Source organism: Sceloporus undulatus, chromosome 5 (assembly GCF_019175285.1).
Source record: "Sceloporus undulatus isolate JIND9_A2432 ecotype Alabama chromosome 5, SceUnd_v1.1, whole genome shotgun sequence".
NCBI classification, from domain to species: Eukaryota; Metazoa; Chordata; class Lepidosauria; order Squamata; family Phrynosomatidae; genus Sceloporus; species Sceloporus undulatus.
The window spans coordinates 163,072,923-163,096,288 of NC_056526.1; the positions used below are offsets into that span (position 1 = coordinate 163,072,923).

Consider the following 23,366-nt stretch of genomic DNA (forward strand, 5'->3'; position numbering starts at 1 on the left):
GCCTGTCTGTACGGGCTCTCAGTTAACAGAATTAGTAACTACAGAAGTAAAAGAATTTGCCTTGAGGTATGCCATATTTTTCTGTTTCATCCTATACGAAAGGTATTAATGTACAGTATGTGAAAACTTACTGGATAAACATTATTCCCCAAATTTCTCAATGCATGTTTCTTACAATGGCTTATTCAGAGAAAAGCCTATTGTTTAAATATAGAAATGCCTATGTTACAAAAAGCAGACACAAGTAGCCCCCGATAATAAACAAGTGTTCCCCTTAACACTCAAACTTTATCCATTAAAATACAACCCAGTTAAAATTTCACTAGATCAATCAACAAAGTGTTAATTAATTAATATACAAATTAAAACTTTTAAGCTAACACTTTTTATTAACTCGATACAGACACAATTCTGAAGAAAATGTAACTAGACTTACAGAGCTGTAAACTTTTACTATGAATGGGACAAAACAGACAATACGTTTTGCGATCACGTTAGAATATCTCCTTTATATCTTTAATTAGTCAGTACCTCACAGTATTCCTTTGATTCAAAATAACTCCAAAGAATGGAAAAGACAAGAAATCACCTCATGTCCCCACAATTCAAGAAAAGAAAAGGATGGGGGGGGGAGCATACATATTAATTGAATGATCAAGGAATTAATTAATTAAACTGAATGTAATGCTGTACCACAAAGATCCCAGATCATGGACTTCAGGCAACTTTGAAGCTAAAATGGAACTTTCTGAGAAAGAACACTACAATGATACCTCTCTTATTTCCTCTTGCTCCTACATCAGCCAATTCCCAACCAGTGGTTCACAAGCTGCAGACTGATTTGCCATCTGTCAGAATGGGTTGGGGACTTTATAACATTCAAAACCATTATTGCTTTTAACCTTTAACTGGCACGCATCTATATATCAGATGGTTTGTTTTCTTTATTTCATAAGTACAAAGCTGAACCATTTTTGTTTGCCAGTTGCTGTAACAAAGCAGCAGGGGTCCCCTATATTACATTATACATTCTATGTACTACTACTAGCTATACAGTACTGGATTTATTCAATGAAATTCTTGAATAAGTGGTGCTGACCAGTTCAGGTCAAAATAAACTAATCTCACCACCCCACACAAACGCTACCTTAATATTTGTAAAATCATTTCACACTGTAGGCTCAATAAAATAGTACAGTACATTAGCAAGAAAACATTAAAAGAAAATTCAAATAATCTATATTGAAATAATATATTGATGAATATGTTCCAGGAGGACAATCCTATGACTGTTTAGTTAGAAGGAATTTCCACTGTACTCAGTGAGACTTAGGTCCCAAACACACTGCAGACATAATCACTTTAAGTGCCCTGGTTCAGTTAATATATCATATATATTCATGTATGAGTCTAGAAATTTTAGTCAAAAAGTGACCCCAAAAACCTATGTGACACATCCATGGGTCAATGTAAATACTATACCTTAACTCTTATAAAAAAGGAATCTATCCCCTGGTGAAAGGCAAGAGCACAATCTGTCCTGCAAGCACTTACCTCCCTCTACTCTTTCTTCCATCCAGCCTTTAGCGTGAGCTAAAATAGAATTTTATAGGTTCTTTGGCACTATTTTCCTTTACTTCACCCTTTTCATCCTTTGTTACATGTCCCTAGGTTTTACCCTCAACCTATCCATGTGTCATATCAAAATCCATAATTTTGCCCTCAAAATCTGCCCTTGACTTATACATGAGGTCAACTTATAGTCAAGTACAGTATATACAGTAAGTGAAGATAAGGAGCCCTGGTAGTGCAGTGGCTAAATGCCAGTACTGCAAGGGTGTGAGTTCAATCCCAGGGGCTCCAAGGTTGACTCAGCTTTCCATCTTTCCGTAGGTATGTAAAATGAGCACCCAGCTTGTTGGGGGCAATTAGTTTACAAATTGTCTTACACTAACAGAGAGTGCTGAGTTCAGTATTAAGCAGCATAGATATGTAAATGCTACTGCTATTGCTAGGGAATCCTGGGAACTGTAGTTTATTGTGGCACCAAAGCTCTCTGACAGAGAAGGCTTAAAGTCTCAGAAAACTACAGTCCTCAGAATTCCTTGAGCCATGGCAGTTAAAGCGGTCTCAAACTGGATTATTTCTGCTGTGTGTTTTATATCTGTTTTGCCAAATCTGAAGTATGAACTGCATCTAAGTTGTTTTTGGATACATCTCTCTAAATCTGAAGTATCAACTGCATTTAAGTTGTTTTTACAGATTTTTCTATTTGATAATGGATATCTAGTATGGGCCAATTATCTGGGCAATGTTTTTCATTAATCTGAATGTGTGATTTGTTTTGCTGATTCCCCATGGATAGCAAAATGGATAGCAAAATCCATGGGTGCTTGAATCCGTGGATGCAGAATCCATGGCTACAGATGCAAACCTCAGCAGTATAATCCTAAACACATTCTTACAGTAGGTAACATTTCAAAGCAGTTTGCATTATGGGGTGTGGAAAGAAAAATTAAATAATGTAAATATCAAGTAGTTAAATTTTAACATCATTTTAACAGCTCACATAAAAGAAAGAACTGCCACCTTTGCAGGGAAGGGTTGTTAACCTTGAAAATGTTAAATGAACCAAATAGAGGTCACAAGAGAAGTTTAGAGATTAAAAATGGTTTTGCTGAGACCTTGGAGGCTGCAACCATTCTGTAAACATATGTAAGAAACTTCTGATATCTGGAATATAAATGTTATATGTATTCAGTGAAGTTGTAATTGATGAAGTTATTATAGCACATTTTGGTTTTAAGTTTTGGTATTATTAGAGATACAGAAACGCAATGGCAACATTCTGCAATGCTCTCTTGTAAACAGATGGAAAATGCACTTTTTGTCCCAAGGCAACCTAAGATAAATTACAAAGTCCTTAGACTATTCTGTGTCAATATGGCTATTCTCGTTTTTTTGGTGGTGATTGCATCCAAGTACTGTAGATATTGTTTATCTGCTGTCCAACAAAGAATGTAGATATTTTGGCTATTAATAACGGATTCACTGATAAACTGTACAGTTTTACAAAATAAAAGGCAGAGAAATATCCATATATAGGCAACATCTTGCTCAATACCACCTGCGGAGAAAAAGGGGGGGGGGGGGGGGGGCATCCAATGAAATCCACAAGAGAAAAAGGAGACATATCTCCTCAAAAACAATAAGTAAACGTGAGATATGCCTTCTTTCTTTCTTTAATCTGATTTAAATGTGCTAAGACTCTAAGATCTTAAAGGCCATTTGTTGGGTCCTGCTCCTACCTTAGACTGGGTCCACCGAGAGGATTCCTCAACATTTACCAGGTGTCTTTTCACTTACTTATTTGGTAAAAAGTATTTTTCATTACAAGGGTACTTATTTTATCTTACTGTTTTTGGGCTTCAAGTGGTTTCAACAACTGCTGCTTTTGCTAAAACTTAATTTTATTTTATGTGATGTTAATTTAAAGTCACTCTGTAAATCCTTTTACAACGAAGACTGAGATATAAATACAGGTTTGGAAAATAAATAGAAAATAAATAGATTTTTTAAAAAAATGTAATAAACAGTAAAGCAAATGGATAATGGACCTGTACAACTGCTAACCAGAACACCTCCATCCAAAAGCAGGGAAAATAGAACTGAGGGTGAAGTAAAAGACCAGCTCACACATCCAACACGTACATCAGCAACAAGTGGGCTAATTTGAACAGGCACATCCCTGAATGGATCTACTTGGCATTCTGCCATGAACGTTGACTTTGTTTATACAACAATGATCCTGGCATCTACAACCATTTAAAGGTATTTTCCATATAAACTCTGCAGGTAAGTTGTTTTTAAAACACTCTCAGCTCAACATTCATCTATGGTAAACACACGAAGTAGAGAAACCTGTGCAAATATTTCTTTTTATTACAAACTCCTAAATTTTATGACTACTGTTGAGGGCAGAGGAAGAGATATGGAGTCAGCTCTGTCATGCAGATATTTTTAGGATGCAATTCATAACCCAAGAGCCAGCATAGCATAGTGGGTTGAGTGTTAGACCTTGAAGACCAGTGTTCGATTCCCAGCTTCGCCAAGAAACCCATTGGGTGAGCTTGGGCAAGTCACATGCACAGAGACAGAGACAGACAGTACTTCCACAGATATAGCATGAGGAACCATGGAGATCATCACACACTATTCCCCTGGGAAGGAAGTAGCATCAGCAATGTTGATCATATGATGTCACTTCCTCCCCATCCCTGCCCCATCCTTTTTCATTCACAGGGAAACCCATGACGGAACTGCCAATTGCACAATGCCACAGGTGCAAAAAGCCATTCCTTGGGCATCTATGCAACTGGCAGTCATGTGGTGTCACTGTCCCCTCCTCTCCCTTTCCCTCCTCTTCGCTTTCTTATTTATTTTTTTCCAGTTTTTGTGCAATTTCAGAGCTCTTAAAGCTCGAAAGTTTGACAAATGTTTTTACAAACCTTAAACCGGGGCTTCAGAGCTCCATAATTATGCAAAAACAGTTTTAAACCCCCCCCCAAAAAAAACCCTAAAGGAATGCTGGGTGAGGTACAAGGGAGGCAGGGAGGGGTCAAAGGAGAGCACGGCAAAGGAGTGTGATGTGGGAAGCAGCCCCAGTCACACAAATGGAAGAAGTGCATGCTCGAAAATTGGCATTTTGCCATTTTATTTTGGCATGCAGGATTGCAGCGCAAAAGGGGCTAGTGTGACAATCGCCCATTTCAGTATCAAAGAAGCAGACTAAATTTGAATGTAGAGAGATCTTGTAGCACCTTTGAGACTAACTGAAAGAAAGAAGATGGCAGCATGAGCTTTCCAGTGCCAAACTGGACTTGCCACTTCATTTCCATACACAAAGGACTGACATTCTCACATACCAATGGCATATATATGTCTGTCCCTGGCATCCACACAACCAAATGCATCTGAAGAAGTAAACTTTAGTCTATGAAAGCTCATGCTGCCAAATTCTTTCTTTCAGTTAGTTTCAAAGGTATTACAAGATCTTTCTACAAACTGATTCTACAGACTAACACAGCTATATCTTTGATTTCTACTGAATTTATAGTTTAAACCCTACAATCATAAATCTTAAAAACACATTCTTCCTGTCATAATCACTCTACATTAGTTGAAGGCACCGTTCACAATATCATGCATTGATCATATCAATCAACAAAAGGTGCTCAGATTTACAATGCAACCAGCTTTTTCACTACAACACTAGTCTAAAGGAACAAGATACATGCAGAATCCCTCCTCCTAATTCAACTTCTCCATAGTCCCTTCTCCAAAGCAACTGCCTCCTAGGCAATGTCATTTCCAGCAGCCAGAGTTTACCTGAGAACACTGAATGTTTGGGGTAAAAAAAAACTGCTTGGAAAGAGGGGGAAATTAAGGACACGCAGGGAGAGAGCAATGGATAGCTCACTATGCTGCATTTTACTTTTAAGATTATCTTGTTTTTATATGGATTAACATTTTATAATTCTACATTCACATAAAAGTGGAAAAGCTGCTGGAATTTTACATTCATAAATCTGTTTTAAAAAAAATCCATAAATGCAATTCTCATGAAAACCAAGGTTGACAAACTGAGCATATCATTTACCATCTCTCTCTTTGGAGTATTTTGTGCCTGAAGTACACTTGTGCTTTTAAAACATACGCTGCCTTGGATCCTGTGTTGGCAGAAAGGTGAGATATAAATTAAATAAATAAATAAGCTGTTCTGATTTGCAATAGAAAGATTAATCAAATTGGAAAATGTAAAAATGACATTAAATTTTTTCAAACATAACTCAATATTGTTGTTTGTTGTGTGCCTCCAAGTCATTTTTGACTTATGGTGACCCTAAGACAAACCTTTCATGGTGGTTTCTTGGCAGGTTTCTTCAGAGGGGGTTTGCTATTGCCAACCTCTGAGGCTGAGAGTGTGTGACTGGAGAATAACTCTGGATAAAGGATTCTTGCTGAAGTGATCATGTATAATAAAATCCTTTCAAAGTTTTTTATTATTATTATTATTATCATCAAACAATTCCAGTAGAAAGAGCTCTGCTCTGAGGGTAATTTTAGATTTAAACATCTTCTGGATCACCCCATGTATGTGTTCCCAAAATTTTCTTGCTTTATCACATTATACCACCAAAGATGGTATAATGTTTCTTTTGCTGCTTGCATTTCCAACATGCGTTGTGACAATCTATATATATATTTGCTAATTTTACTGGTGTTAAATACCATCTAAGTATCATTTGTAGATCTCTTAAATCAAAAGGTAAGGTAAATGAATGTGAAGGGACAGGCCTCTTGGTAGAGCTCCTGACTTCCTATACACTTTACTCTCTCTGTGTTGTTGTCATGTACCTTCAAGTCATTTCCAAGTTATGACAACCACAAGGTGAACTTATTATAGTGGTTTCTTGGCAGGTTTCTTCAGAAGGGGTTTGCCATTGCCAACCTCTGAGGCTGAGAGGGTGTGACTTGTCATCCAGTGGGTTTTTTATAATTGAGCTGGAAATTGAACCCTGATCCCCAGAGTCATAGTCCAACAACCCTCAAACAAATTATAGCACGCTAGCTCTCATAACCAAATACAAAAACAGAGGGTGGGGGGGGGGCTATATTACCTCATATCTTCTCATGTCTTGGTTTAATTCACACCTCTCTTTCCTGGGCAGTTTTAAGTCTCTTCCATAAGAAGACAAGCCATGGCTAAAGAGACTTTTAAAAATCAATTAGGAGCACTTCAGTGCCATCAGCTCAGTAAACTTTACAGCCTCAGGTCTCTTTCATCATGTTACCAGGAGTTTTAAGTTACTAGTTGTTACACCATAGAAGATAGCAAGGCAGGGCAGAAATCTCCACACGGGTGTCTGCTTAATTAATATGACTTTCACCTCTAGAAACCTATATTCACATCCTAATTAGCTGTAAGTCATCTCAGGGCCTAATGACTCTGCACTGCCTTCAAAGGCCTAAAACCTGTGCTGCAGAAACAACTGTCTTATAAGAGAGGCAGGGAGACTCATTACTATAATTCCCCCTCTTTTTTAAAAAAATGTTCCTTCAGATTTCTAAATTAAGAATATTTCTCCAGAAAGACACCTGTTTGGCCTGACACTTAGCTAAACTATGGACTCCTTTCACTCAGCTGACTAGCCCCCCTTGCATATATGTGTGTGTTGGAATTTCAGTTAGAACATGGTGGTTTGAAATCAGGAATCCCATTTCTTAAACAGTTCCAGCCAATAGGGTTCAGTTATGCAATTAGGTCAGAGGAAAAGGAAGGCAGTTAACCAACTATGTCACGCATGATGCTTGAAGGCCTTTATGATCTCAGGAAGAACTTCAAATTCTCATGCAGAGAAATATATATATGTATATATACATATATAGCTACACACTGTAGCTGTGTATGTGTGTGTTTGTGTATAGGAGGAGAGTACACTGTATACTGTGTGTGTGTGTGTGTATATATATATATATATATATATTGTACACACACATACTGTATACGCTGTGTGTGTATGTATATATATATATACACACACACAAACACACACACATATATAGCTGTGTGTGTGTGTGTGTGTGTATATATATATATATATATTGTACACACACATACTGTATACTCTGTGTGTGTGTATATATATATATATATACACACACACACACACTGTACACACACATACTGTATGCTGTATCTGTGTGTATATTTATATACATACTGTATAATGTGTAGATATATATATATACTATATATACACACACACATATATATAGTGTGTGTGTGTGTGTATACATACATATATTCACTCCTCTGTGTGTGTGTATATATATTATACTGTGTGTGTGTGTGTGTGTAAAGAGAGAGAGAGAGAGAGATTACACTAGCGAGATCCTGCAGGCAAATGGGAGTTAAATGCAATTTAGAAAACCCAGAAATGCCTGAAGTTTATCACACGACGTCGCAGTTAACATGAAATAACACAAAGTTAAACTGCAGTTAAAGTGGAGAAAACCGGCAGCTTTTTACTTGCAGAACATCTCGAAAGTAAAAGGCTTTTGGTTTTCTCAGCTTTAACTGCGGTTTAACTGCGCATTATTTCATTTTGGAAACAATTTGGTGTGATAAACTCCCCAAATTTGCAAGTTTAGCTTAAATTTGAATTTAATTTAAATCGCATTTAACTCCCGTTTGCCCACGGGAACACGCTAGTGTGATAAAGATCTGTGTGTGTGTGTGTGTGTGTGTGTGTGTATACACACACACAAGTGCGTGTGTACACACATACACTCGGCCCTCCTTATCCATGGATTTTTTTTATCCACAGATTCAAGCATTCACGGCTTGAAAACATTCAAAACAAAGTATAAATTCCAAAGAGCAAACTTTGATTTTATCAAATTTGCAGATGACACCAAATTAGGAGGAATAGCTAATACTCCAGAGGACAGGATCAAAATTCAAAATGACCTGAATAGACTAGAAAGCTGGGCCACAGCTAACAAAATGAACTTCAGGGAGAAATGTAAGGTACTGCACTTAGGGAGGAAAAATGAAATGCACAGATATAGGATGGGGGACACCTGGCTTAAGGAGACAACATGTGAAAGGGATATAGGAGTCCAAGTAGGCCACAAGTTGAACATGAGTCAACAGTGCGATGCGGCAGCTAACAAGGCCAATGCGATTTTAGGCTGCATCAATAGAACTAATAGTGCCACTGTATTCTGCTCTGGTCAAGCCCCACCTGGAATATTGTGTCCAGTTCTGGGCGCCACAATTCAAAAAGGACATTGAGAAACTGGACCATGTCCAGAGGGCGACTAAAATGGTGAAAGGTCTGGAAACCTTGCCCTATGAGGAACGACTCAGGGAGCTGGGGATGTTTAGCCTGGAGAAGAGAAGGTTAAGAGGTGATATGATAGCCCTGTTTAAATATTTGAAGGGATGTCATATTGAGGAGGGAGCAAGCTTGTTTTCTGCCGCTCCTGAGACTAGGACCCGGAGCAATGGATGCAAGCTGCAGGAAAAGAGATTCCACCTCAACATTAGGAAGAACTTCCTGACAGTAAGGGCTGTTCGACAGTGGAACAAACTCCCTCGGAGTGTAGTGGAGTCTCCCTCCTTGGAGGTCTTCAAACGGAGGCTGGATAGCCATCTGTCGGGGATGCTTTGATCTGAATTTCCTGCATGGCAGGGTGTTGGACTGGATGGCCCTTGCGGTCTCTTCCAACTCTATGATTCTATGATTCCTTTTATATAAGTGGCAACATTTTACTGTGCCATTGTATTTAACGGGACTTGAGCATCCACAGATTTTGTTATCCATGGGGGGATTCTGGAACCAAACACCAGCAGATACCAAGGGCCCACTGTACTGTATACTCTGTGTGTGTGGGTGTGGGTGTATCCTGTGTGTGTGTATAGTATACTCTGTGTGTGTGTGTGTGTGTGTGTATTCATTCCTCTCTTTATGTATGTTTGCATGTGTGTGTGTGCGTGTGCACGCCCGCACACATACTGCTGCTGCCTCAAGATATATAAAACAGGTAGGCCAATATGCTGACAACCACTAACTTACATTACTAAAAGTACAATCAGCACTCTATATCCATGGATCCCCCCACCCCCCTAGCCAAGGTTTCAAGCATCCATGGCTTGAAAATATTTTTAAAATATATAAATCCCCAAAACCAAACCTTGGTATCCGCTGGGGTTTGGTTCTGTGTGGCCCTGGGTCAGGAGGAATTCCATGTTAATCTGTGCATTGTTCTGTTGTTGATGGCAGGGCCCCAGGGTGGGAGTTTATGCAAAAAGGATTAGTGTCTGCTAATCGGTGATCATTATCTGCTGAGAAAGCCCCTGACTCTGGGTGGTTTCTTATTTGCATTTGCTGAGTCCTCATTTTGTTGTTCTTCAGGACTGGTAGCCAAACTTTGTTTACTTTCAGGGTTTCTTCTTTCCTGTTGAAGTTGCCCAAGTGTTTGTGGATTTAAGTGGCTTCCCTCTGCATTCTAACCTGGTAGTTGCTGGCATGGCCCAGAATTTCAGTGTTATCAAACAGTATTTTATGCCCTGGGCCCCTGCCATCAACAACAGAACAATGCAGTTTAACATGGAATTCCTCCAGACCCAGGATCACACAGAGTGTGTATGTGTGTGTGTGTGTGTGTGTGTATCTGTCTTCTAGGCCAACATTCTCTGATGATGCCTGCCAGAAATGCTGGTGAAATGTCAGGAATAAACTCTTCTAGAACATGGCCAAATATCCCAAAAAAACCCACAAAAAACTATGGATGTCAGCCATGAAAGCCTCCGACTTCACAATGCATCTTATGTTAAAAACATAACATACATTAACCACATCAGACTATCACTTCCCTTTATGTCCCAGGAGACCAAGGTTTCTATTAGCAATCTGATGGCCTCCAAATGTTTTAGATTACAACAATAAATGTTAAATATAATAGTCCAATGCATCCGGTGGGCACCAGATCAATTACCTCCCTCCCATGAGTCCCATTTAACCCACATTCTTTGTTTTCAAGCAGAAATGAACTTTGGAAGCTCATCCAAAGTTGCTACACAGGTTTCTGTTTTGGATCAACACAGAAAGGTCAGAGATGGGACAGTTATAAAGAAAGATATGTTTATATAGAATTATTCAAAATAAAAGTGAACACATGAAAAGACTTGGATTTTACCTGGTGATTCCATCCCTCCCTTCTTACACATATTTGTTTTATATTCTCTAAAACCTAGGATGCATCTGCACTACAGAAATAATCCAGTTTCACACCACTTCAACTCCCATGAATCAATGCTATGGAATTCTGGGAGCTGTAGTTTTGTGAGTCATTTTGCACCCTCTGCCAGAGACCTCTGGTACCACAACAAACTACAATTACCAGAAATCCACAGCACTGAGCCATGACAGTTAAAGTGATGTGAAACTGGATTATTGTGCAGTGCACATGCAGCCCTAGAATGTACAGCTTTTACCATAAACAATCCAACTGTACAGATGGAAGCCAGGATGAGGACACTAGATTCCAAACCCCCTTTCCATGTATTAAATGGTAATTTCAATAGGGCTTTTATTTCCATTTGTAGAACACTCTGGTCCCTATATGGCTGTGAATATGTCCTGTTGTAACAGACTGAAATGCATAGAATTTTTATCAAGATTTATCAACTGTTTTCATACAGTTCCTAGCCACATAAAAAATATACTAAAGTATCTTTTTGGAAATATTTTTGCGATTCTTTCACATTCAATAGATTTCAAAATATTTACTATATATATATTCATGTATAAGTCTAGAAATTTTAGTCCAAAAACTGACCCAAAAAAACAGAGTTGACCTATCTAGTAAGGACTGTAATTTAATCCTTCTTTTTTTTAAAAGGAACAATTTCCTAATGAAAGACAAGAGCATCATTTGTCATTTGCCTATATTCTCTCATCCTGAGCAGAAACAGTTGTGCCTGCTGGAATTTTCTAGATTCTTTGGCATTGTTTTCCTTTACTTCATCCTTTAGATCCTGTGTTATATGCCCCTAAATTTTACTATAGACTTATCCACGGGTCATAGCAAAAACCATAATTTTGGTGCCAAAACCTGCCCTTGACTTATAAATGAGGTTGACATATAATTGAGTATATATGGTATTTGTGACATAAAAATACATTTGCAACACTAGAAGACTAAATTGCACTTTACAATGTGTGCTACAGAAAGACTCTTGCATTGTTTATTGTGTGCAATCTCATTACTGTTGGTCTTAAATCAGTAGCACAACATGTAATTTACACACAAAGGGCCCAAGGTTCAATTTCCTCCATAAGCAGATAAGCATAGAAAACACTACTGACAAAAGGCTTAAAAAGCCCTTCCAGTCTGTGTACATTACTGGTGTACACTGACTGAGTACAGAAAACAGATTTCTGTTCAATAGTTAAGGATTTTGTTTTTAATCCAAGCTGTTTTACCAAAAAATTCTGAAATAAAAGCAGCTTATAGTAATCAAAAGTGGATGTTTGTAGGACAATTACGGTAATTCTGCCTGACTCTGTTATCCAAAACAAAATATTCCTATCTTTCTTCTGCACTGGAGTTTTCTTATTATTCTTGGGAGTCTTGTTTAAGAAAAAGAGACAGAGAGAAAAGAGATTTTGTAAGCCTGAATTATGCTAAATTATAGACAACCATGTGCTAGATGGACGAGTGGTCTGATTCAGCATTAAAACACAGTGGAAATAATAAATGTTACTACTATATGATGCCCACAGTGATCTATAAACTAAAGAAGAGAAGCTACAACATTAGCATTTAGGTGGCATTTCCACAAATGGTGTAAGTCATATCACACAATTACAATTTCTGCAAGTTCTTTGTGAAACACAAGCCTAGGACTGGAATAAAAAGGGAACTGCAAGCCAATCTCTTTTATCCATGTTCAGTCTGACTCTGAGTCAATGACAAATTAGTGAATGACACTGTAGGTCACCCTTATATGATTAGGATGAATAGTTATCGTAAGTAATGCAGTTTCAGCTATCAGGAGGCCTTTTAGATAATCATGTAGAATAACATGCTTCTTCAAATATTTACATGTTAAGCTATGTAATCTATTACACTAAAATTCTCAATTAAGTTGCATTCTCAATAAAACAAGAATGAATAACTGAATACAAAAAGACTCGCACAACTCAGCTTAAAAGCCAATAATAATTATATTAAACTAGTTATAAACTGGAAGGATGAGGGCATCATAAAGCAGAGGGTCTTAACAATAAGGAGAAAACACAGATATAAGTACCATGCATTTTATGAAAGCTTTAATTCAGCAGACTCTACTCAATTAGTGCCACTGATTTATTTGGGTTGTTTTTTTAATTGAAGGCTAAAGAATTTGAGCAAGGAACATATAGAATATCCCACATTAATTTACTCCCCTTTTCCCATTAAAAATATTGTTTTCAGCATCGAAGCCTAATGACCTAAAGAACTAGTAATAAATGCAACTGGAAATATCAAGTTATGTTTAATAGCTTCTGGTTAAATTCCATTTGGATACAATCCAACTCACTTCAAAAGGTTTGGACCAGGCTAATAGAGCCTGATCTGACTAGAGTACAAAGGGGAAAATGTGAATACTGACAGGGAAATGATCATGATACATCTCAAATTCTCCATTTTATTCCTGATAGTCTTTTATTATATTAAGGAAGAAATCAAATATACTTTGCTTGACTGACAACTAACATGTGAAATATATTGCAAGCATACTTTTGGGGTAGAGTTACATTTTCAAATACAGGGTCAATGAAAATTACATTGGCAAAGGTCACAGAAACAAGAAAGGCCTCCTCTCACAATGGCTACTCATGCTTCATCAGACAGGCCCCTCTGTCTCTCACAAGTCATTAAAACCTGAGTAGTAAAGAAAAAATGCACCCATTTTGTTGTTATTGTGTGCCTTCAAGTCATTTCCGATTTATGGTGACCCTAAGGCAAACCTATCCTGGAGTTTTCTTGGCAGGATTTGTTCAGAGGTTTGCCACTGCCTACCTCTGAGGCCCAACATCACCCATTTAAACCGAGTTTAATTTTCATTACAGCTTTTCTCATTGGCCTTGTGCAAGCTACTCTGGAAGTCTGTGATTAAGAGTAAGATAATCATGGTTAAAATTATAACAGCTTGCAAGATCAACAGTACCAGGGACTGTATGCCATTGAAATCAAGCGGCTTAATCTTCAATGTGGCTTCTGGGAGACAGGTCCAAAACACATTGCAAAAATAATCCAGTTTGTGGCTGCTTTAACTGCCCTCGCTCGGTGCTAGAGAATTCTGGGAACTATAGTTTATTGTGGCACTAGAGCTCTCTGACAGAGAAGGCTAAATGTCTCACAAAACTACAGTTCACAGAATTCCTCAGCATTGAGCCAGGGTAGTTATAGTCTGGATTATGTCTGGAGTGTGTTTTGGACCTTAAAGTCAAAAGATCTGTACATGGTATACATTTCAGGAGGGATTCCAAAATGTCCTCCATTTTGAGCATAACTAAGACGTGTGAATTAATGGGTGGTTTGGGGGTTTTTTACCTTTTATTTTGCAATGCTCTCCGTTCTTCCTGAACGTCCTACACTTTGCGGTGCCTTGTCCTCCTTTGCAGTTATGGCATCTTGTCACTCTGGATCTATATAATTGGTCACAACCAATAGTCTCATAGCAGAGGGGAACCAGCACCCTGATGTGACCAATAAGTTGTTGCATGGCTGCATATGGTTTGCATGAAAATCAATCTGACCCAACATAGAGAGAGAGCATTTACTGCTTCCTTCAACATATTTCAGCCACCTCTCCTAAATAAGCATAGGCATTCATTAAGAGTAAGGCACACATTATTTGGCGAAGGAAGGGGCAAAATCCAGTATACGAACAAAACCATCTTTTACCTGCTGAGGCCTGCAGTGCACTGCAACCCATCATGGCCCAGAGGAAGAGATTCCTAACCCTAAATCCCTCTGAGAAAATATTTGGTAGAGAAGAAGGAAGCACAGGAACCATCTAATATTCAACCTATCAGCAAATGTACATCCAGAAATTAGCAGCTTATGCTGAAGACTCCAGAGGAGCAAAGACATACATAGGCAGATCAAGGCCTATCTAGGGCCTTACCCATTGCAAAGCTCTACTTAGAGTGGACTAAAAATGAGGCATAGCATCACATTAAAAGTAGTAAAGCAGATAAAGCCATGCATGTTCTGCTTCCCTCTAGAGGGCTGGAGGAGAGATATCTCAAATTATTAAGAGGAGCTAATAAATAGTTAATTTTTCAGTAACATTTTACTGCTAACTGAAAGCAGTTGCTATAATGGGCATTTCTACTGATTATTTGTAATGAGCATAAACAGAGGGAGGAAAACTGCCTTGTAGTTAACGTCTGTTCTAGTCTTTAAAAATATAGCATGCAAGCAGCAATTCTTCAGAGTGTTTCCATGCAATACAAACAAATAGAAAATACTGATGAAATAGTTCATATTTTTAAACTACCAGAGGCTTTTTTAAAAGACAAAATATCTTCTGGAGAAGAACTATGCCAAAAAAAAAAAAACAAACAAACCCACAAACTTTTGCCTTAAAACTAGGTTTAAGCTTGGTTCAGCTGATTGTTGCTGATGTCTGGGATCTAAAATAGGGGAATCATGCAGACCCACTAGTTCCACTTGGACTGTGACTTGCACTATTTCTCAGCATTGGCTATACTGAGGCTGCAGGAATATGTACAGTAGTCCAAAAGCATATATATATATATATATATACACACACACACACACACACACACACATATATATATATATAGGACCTCTCTGATCTCAATGTATTAAACCAGAAAGAATAAATTTGTTCTGTTTTTAATTCCTTGCTATACTTAACCTGTAATGACTGTGCAGTCCCATGCATGTTTACTCTGCAGTAAGGCTACTGCATTGAAAAAACTCACTCCCCTGCCATCAGGGACGTAGCTAGGATTTTAGGAAGTGGAGGGGGGGTCCAGACTAAGTGCCACCATTATAATGGGGCTTGAGTGCGGTGGTGCAGCAGCACATACCATTCATTTCTCTAATGGAAGGGGGGTCCGGACCCCCAGACACCCCCCCTTGGCTACGTCCCTGCTGCCATGCTTAGAGCAGGTGTCTAAAATACATCAGGACTAGATGGTGTGTTTCACCCTCTAAGAATATGTAGCAAATTGATAATCACTAAAATAAAGTATTTTGCATCCTAAGTGTTGTTTCCTTCCATGCTTAGAAATTTCTTAGATGGGGTGACAGGATACAAATACAGAGAGGCAAGTTTGTTTGTTTTTTCCCCTTTAATGCAGAGATAGGGAATATGTGACCATCCAGATGTTAGATTACAACTCCATGAATTCTGGGCAGCATAGCCAATGGTGCAAAACAAGAGATGCTGCAATCCAGTATCTCTGCATTGGCACAGATTCTCTTTCCTTGATTTAACAGTTGTATAAAGAGGCAATTGTATCAAGTGCATTTTGTAAAAAATAAAAAAAAATCTACATTATTTTGCATAACTACCAAAGGTACAATAGTGTGTTCTCTTCTGCAACTGGCCCTTAAGACATTCTATAAATTATAAAACAGATACAGTGTGGGTTGTACAAGAAGCTAGTAAAGGGGGAATCATCATCAGTTCTCTGAATGATTTGCCATTTTCTTACTTCAACCTGCAGAAGGCAGTATGATAGGAGCTAAGACAATCTCTGCCTGCACTTGCTGGGGCATTCTGGGAGTTGCAGTCCAAAACAGTAGTATCGTCAACCTCTGGTTTACATATTACCTTGTCCCTGATGGATAGGGATGAGAGAAAGTTTCTGACATTCCACCAACATATCAGTTAGCATCAGAGTACTGCAAAAAGGGAAATTCTAGGCCAGGAATTGTAAGGATGTTGATTGGAAATACAACTGCTTAAGTATCATAATGCTAATTTGCTATGATGGTCACATTTGAAAACCCAAATACCTTTGTTGATAACACTTTTAAAATAAAAGCAAGAAGAGTTCTTAGAGCGGGTACTATATAATTTTAAATGGACAAGCTAAACCTTATTGCCTGTTTTCCTGCCTTTATTTCCAGTTAGCTCAGCCAGGCTTAGTGAATGGGTACTGTACTTACTTACTTTTCATCTGCACCATCCCTAAGCAAAAATGCACCTGCTGTAATTCCATAACCACACCTTTTGTCCCCTGTGTACTATTTCACAATCATTGCCAAATGAAGAAGCGTCAAAAGCTACTACAGTACAACTATCAAGGGGTGCCTGATGCAATCCTGCATACAATCATCCATTCAAAACCTTGGGAGGCTTCCTAATCGTACCACTCTCTTGTCATGCCATCTAAATCACTGCTTTTTGCTGCATTAAAGCCATGGCTATTCTTCCCCATACTGAGTATTGGTAATTTAGTTGCTTATGATCTTAAAATCACAATCTGAACTGAAACACAATCTTCAAGTTACTTCTGCTTTATATGCATTTACACTGGTTACAAGTTTTATTTACTTAATAACTGTCCCATAAAAATCCAGATTAATGTTGGTCTCACATTAAAATTACTGATCTATCAAAATCATTCTGCTTTGCATAATGAATCAAACATTATTCTATCACACTTATTTCTTGATTGGCTAGTGTGGTGCAAAATACAAGTATAATACCTACATAAGAATGGAAATGAAATGCTTGCTAAAAATAAAGGTTTGTACACTTTATTTACTATTATTAACTTCTGACTCTTGAATCAATACAGTACTTCACCAATTTTCATAACAATGTATATAATCACATCCTTTCTCCAGCCATATCAGAATGATATATATAGACGTATATCCTATTTTATTGATACCATAGTTCTGCAATGTAATTTACTATACAATGAGTGAATGACTGGATCAAAAGTCAGCCAATGAGTTTCACATGCAACTGTGTACTGTATTTAAATTTAAGGGCAAGCATAGCATAGTGGTTTGAGTGTTGGACTACAACTCTGGAGACCAACGTTTGATTCCACGCTCAGCCACAAAACCCTCTAGGTGATCTTGGGCAAGTTACATGCTCTCAGCCTCAGGGGAAGTCAATCACAAATCTCAGCAGGAATGTTACTAAGAAAACACCATGGTAAATTCACCTTAGGGTCGCCATAAATTGGAAACACTTGAAGGCACACAACAACAACATTTAAATTTAAGTTTCATGCCAGTCTTCCTTCTGTTTATTTTTGTTTAAGAACATTTTTTAAAACTGCTTTTCATTTATCTTTGAAATCATTAGCACATTTCCTTAACTTTTAAAGGGCAAACTGCTCCAAATCTTGGCCCTGCAGTAAATATTTTTATCAACAAAGATCTACTTCAATATGCAAGTCTGTTAAATTGAAACAGATTACTGTAGAATTGCACTAGTGTCCTAAAACACTATACCAAGCTATCTTGAAATCTTCTATCTCAATGGATTATAATACAAACAGCAATACATCTAAAGACAATGGAGTCCCAAATATGGTGAAATACACCCTAAACCAGTTTTATCTGTACACCTTTGCAATTGTGAAAAACATTATTTGGTAACAAGAAATCAATTTTAAAAAAAGCATGCATGTTACATTGCAAAATACTGGTTTAGCAATTTTGGGGATAAAGACCAACACATTTTTTGTGTCATTATGTTCCAAGGGCTAACTTCCTCACATGCTTAAAATACACAATTTAGGAGGTTTGTATATATACCACGAGAAGAGAGAACTGTTCTCTCTCTTTTACCCAAGAAGTGAAGTGAAGTCAAAAGATTATGTAATGCAAGAGATAGGAGGCTGGGCATGTCACAGTACATAGACATGAGTGAATATGGAATTCAAGTAGGCTCACTGCCAACTGATACATTCCATCCCAGATAGTGGTGATGAGAAGGCATAGCAAGATCAATGTAAACAGAAACCAAAGAGAGACAATGACTTCATGTAGTAAGTCAGCCACTCCTAAAGTCTACACTACACCTGGTACAGTGATAAGTTTGCTTCATAAGTGCTGAATAGAGTTCCTTTAGGGATTTTATTTTGAGTATGTTGACTTTAAAATCTATAGAATCTCCTAGGAGACTGAAATGCTGCAAGTAAAAAGGGTAGATCAATATAGTACTACCTCTCCTTTTGGGGGGGGGGGGATGCAGTTTTTATTTTCTCTCCACCGAATTCCTTTATTGACTATGAAGATACTTAGACATTTAAAAAGGGAAAAAAACTATCATCCTTCTGACATTCAGATATACTGTACTGTTATTTGACATTGATGGGTGCCATCTCATTTCCACAGGGCAACACTTTTGTTCCTTCAGAATCTCTTCCAAGTTGTTTTTTTCCTAAAAATTATTTTCATAATTATTTATCCTGTACCAAGTTTCATTTACATTTTCTGTAAGCCAGTAATGTATTTACAATTACAGTACTAATATTTTTCCTTTTGGAAATTTCAGTTCTGTGGATGTACAAAAGAGTAAACATAGTTAAATCATAGTGGAAACCATGGGGCCCTTCTGATGGAACCGCAAGTTTCAGCAGATAACCAACATAACAAATGCAGATGAATACTATGAATTGCAGTCTGACATCTTTTGCAATCCTGTAATCAGTATATGATCCTCCACCCATTTTACTGTGAAATTTGTGTGTAGTGGTCAGTGTAATATTCAAACTATACATTTTGCATTTGGCATTCAGGAAGTGAGAAATCATTAAGACTGATCAGCTCTTCAAATTTCAAGGTAGAGTATATCTGAATGAAGTAGATAATCAGTTCATTCAAACAGATGTTTCCAAATAGGTTTCACAAATGAATTTAAGTTCACAAAATTCTGTACATAACAATAATAGTTATATAGGCGGGGTACAAACCGCCGCTTTGCGGTGCTCCCCCGCTGCCGCCATTTGCTCCGCGCGGGAGCCGCAGCAGCCAAACCGCGCGACTCCCGCACGGAGCAAAAAAGAAGCTCCATTTCGGAGCTTCTTTCTGCGGCGCCTCTATGACGTCGCGAGGCGCCGCAGGCGCATTCGCGACGTCATAGGCGCCGCGACACGTCTGGACGCTATGCGTCCAGTACGTAAAGATGGCGGCGCCCATGTGGAAGGGGCGCCGCCATCTTGTACGTACTGTATACGTACTAGGGTTAGGGGGGTGCGGAAGCACCGCCCCTTCCTAACCCTAGTACGTATACAGTACGTACTATATGGCGGTGTGTATCCCGCCACTGATTATTTCTCATAGTGTCATATGTACAGATGAAGAAAACACTAAATCCTATGAAGTAGCTTCCTTAAAAAAATACTACCTGACTTTTACTGCCTTTGTCTTCATAGCCGAGAAGGCTGGTACTTCTAACTGCATCAGCCCACCATCAAGACCCCCCTACACACTTCCGTATGCAAACTCCTCAAACAAGATTCAATCCCATGATGCTGACATTTTTACTTTTCTTCTCCTGTATGATTTTTAAGGACTTTGATAAAGAAATCAGTGAGCTTTGAAAGTTTGTGTAATCTATTGTGTACCTGTTGTTGTTCCTGAAAACTTTAGAACCACAATGTGTATTTTGTTTTTTAGTGTATTACCCACTGATGATCAGCTTTCTGAGACTCCTCCCTTCCCTGACTGAACATTGGATCCAGTTTTTCTCCATTTTGTCTTAAGCTGATGATGCAGGGTCCTCAAGCAGTCTGCTTGAAACTATCTTGCCATTTCTACACCTCCCCTTGACTGTTATATAAGCCAATCCATGCTTTCTTCACTTTTCTCATTAACAAGTCTGGGAGCAGGGAAGGGAATAGCAGTGGAAAAGAAGATATTTTCATTAAGGCTTAAATGTCTACTTCTAGATATATTCAAATTGCAGAACACACATACACACACCTTTCTCCAAATATGGCACCCAAGGTGGCTCACATCAAATTAAAACAATTAAAGCTCAAGTAAAAGACCAAAATGTTCAAAGGTATGAAAACTAAGCCTTATGAGAAATGACTTAGGAAGCAAGGTGTGTTTAGCTAGGAGAAAAGAAGATGGAAGGGTCACATTTTAGCCATTTTTAAATACCTGAAGAGATGACACGTAGAAGATGGAGCAAGTTTGTTTTCTTCTCCTCCAGAGATTAGAACATTAACTACTGGGCTCAAATTAGAAGAAAAGAGATTCCACCTAAAATTAGGAAGAACTTATTTACTGTAAAAACTGTTGAACAGTGAAACAGAGTGTCTTGGATGGTGATGGACTCTGCTTGCGAGTGTTTACACAGAAGCTGGATAGCCATCTTTCAGGAGTGTCTATTCCTCCATGCCAGAGGAGTTGTACATTATGGCCCTTGAGGGCTCTTCCAACTCTTAAGATTCTATCATTCTTTGAAAAGGGTAAAGGCTACTATTATATCTCATAAAATAGGTACATGTACAGTGGGCCCTTGCTATCTGCTGGGGTTTGGCTCCAGCATCTCCCATGGATAACAAAATCTGTGGATGTCCAAGTCCCGTTAAATACAATGGCATAGCAAAATGGTGTTCCTTATATAAAATGGCAAAATCAAGGTTTGCTATTTGGAATTTATACATTTTTTTAATATTTCCAAATCGTGGATGCTTGAATCTGTGGATAAAAAAATCTGTGGATAAGGAGGGCCGACTGTATACATATGTATATGTATGTACTGTATAATAATATTTTCAAACTATGTCAAAATGGCCTTTAACAAGAAAAACAGGATGCTTGCCTTCTTGCCTATCTGCTTAGTAGATCAGCCCACTTACGTAAATGTTTATAAAACTATAGTCAGTACGGAAATACTGAAATATATATGTGCCTGAGAATCAATCACATATGGTCTAAAACAGATCTAGTCAAAATAGTGATCCACACACTAGTGCTGGTCCACAAGCCATCAGCTGCTGCTACCCAGAGAGTTTCCAAGACAGAAAGAAAAAAGCTGATGGGCAGATATGTGGTGTTGGTCCCTGGCACATGTGAGGAGAAGGGATAACTGCTGGCCCCTCACATCAGATAACATAAAAAGCACAGATCTAAAATACCTTCTTCCCTTAATGGTTCCCTGGACTTTCCTATGGCATTATCTCGTTTATGCACCAATCTTTGTCACGGAAACCTCCTGCAATTTGACAGTCACAGAATCATAGATGGAAGAGACCTCACAGTCCATCCAGTCCAACCCCTTGCCATGCAGAAATACACAGTTGAAGCACTCCTGAGAGATGGACATCCAACCTCTGTTTAAAAACCTCCAAAGAAGGAAACTCCACTACAGTCTGTGGGAGAGTGTTCCACTCTCAAACAACTCTTACTGTCATGATCTCTGCTGCATAATAGTAAGCAGGTTCTGAGTTTCATTTGCTTTCTGTGGATCACTTCTGCCATTTTACCCCAAAGCTCTTTCTCAATTCTATCATCACATTTTCTCACTATTTCTGTAGGTTGCATAGCTGTGGTAGAACACTGAGCCACACCCAGACTCAGGGTGCCTCATTCAACAATGCTCCATAGTGTGTGTGTGTGTGTGTGTGTGTTTTTTTGTGGGTTTTTCGGGCTATGTGGCCATGTTCTAGTAGATTTTCTTCCTGACGTTTTGCCAGCATCTGTGGCTGGCATCTTCAGAGATGCCAGCTACAGATGCTGGTGAAACGTCAGGAAGAAAATCTAGAACATGGCCACATAGCCCAAAAAAACCACAAAAAAACATGGATGCCGGCCATGAAAGCCTTCGACTTCACAATGCTGCATAGTCTTTATCCAAGCCATAGTGAGCCTGCCAACAAACCTCTACTACTACTACTAACTGAGCATACTCACAGACAAGAAAAGGGACAAAATGAGACATTCAAGAAAGGAGGATATTTACTTTTCCTTGCAATATCAGCAGCCTATCTGGTATGGGATGACCTTGCTCTCTGGGTGTTTTCCCAGATAAAAAGAATAGCATTGCACCTGAGAAGAGAGCAAGATGTAGGGCACCACACTAACAGATATTTGCCAGCATATATACCGTATATAAGGATGCTTGGTCTAAACTATTTACTATAAAAGCAAGGGTATTAAGAAAGACTGAATCCCATAATTATGCTATAATTACTACAAAACTGAATACTTTTTGACACATCACCCTAAATTGACAGGAACACTACTGCATAACAGTAAGAAGCAGATCTCACCTCAAACAAAATGCAAGGGTATTGGTTTCAGAAAAAACGACCATTAAGCAGCTCAACAATATACATTTTCAGCATTTTAAACATTTTAGTTCAAATTTAATCTAAAGCAATTCTTATCCCAGTGGAACAAGAGAAAGAGATTGACTTCTTTCACTATATTTCCTGACCCAAACTACAACCAGTAACTTACTATGGTTATTATTTATCCCCCCCCCCAAAAAAAAATTACTTACATTGCAGTGGAGAATGTGACCTTTACAGTAATCCATTTTAAGCTTGCAACAAGTATAGTGTGCATTTCAGTTGGTCAATAAAGGTATCACTGATGGATTTTTGTTTCCATTTTAATAGTTTGAATGTTGCAAATAAACTACTCAGATAAGACACTAGTCAATGCCTGAATGTCCACCCACATCCTGGTACAACAAGTAGCTTTAGTAGGCATAACTAATACTGAGATTAGAATGGCAGCGACCTCCGAGCTCTGGCCATATTTTCAAAGAAAATGTAGTG

The 23,366-nt window shown here is 38.3% G+C and overlaps 1 protein-coding gene across 10 annotated transcripts in view; it reads right to left on the minus strand.

Annotated features, from left to right (window-relative positions):
* UGT8 (UDP glycosyltransferase 8) overlaps positions 1-23,366 on the minus strand; it is a 53,693-nt gene that overhangs the window by 24,351 nt on the left and 5,976 nt on the right. The window contains exons 1-2 of one of the 10 annotated variants that reach the window (XM_042466524.1): positions 14,527-14,781; positions 14,173-14,433 (exon numbers count right to left, since the gene is read on the minus strand). The exons of 1 other annotated variant lie outside the window; for it this stretch is intronic. In XM_042466524.1, the coding sequence (XP_042322458.1) occupies positions 14,173-14,344 (172 nt within the window). In that variant the 5' untranslated portion in view covers positions 14,345-14,433; positions 14,527-14,781. Of the gene's footprint in view, positions 1-3,308; positions 3,326-5,659; positions 5,681-6,417; positions 6,480-6,680; positions 7,230-13,786; positions 13,901-14,172; positions 14,488-14,526; positions 14,782-16,774; positions 16,792-23,366 lie in introns of those variants that run through there. 8 more of the 10 variants (XM_042466526.1, XM_042466525.1, XM_042466523.1 and 5 more) reach the window with 8 other exon arrangements.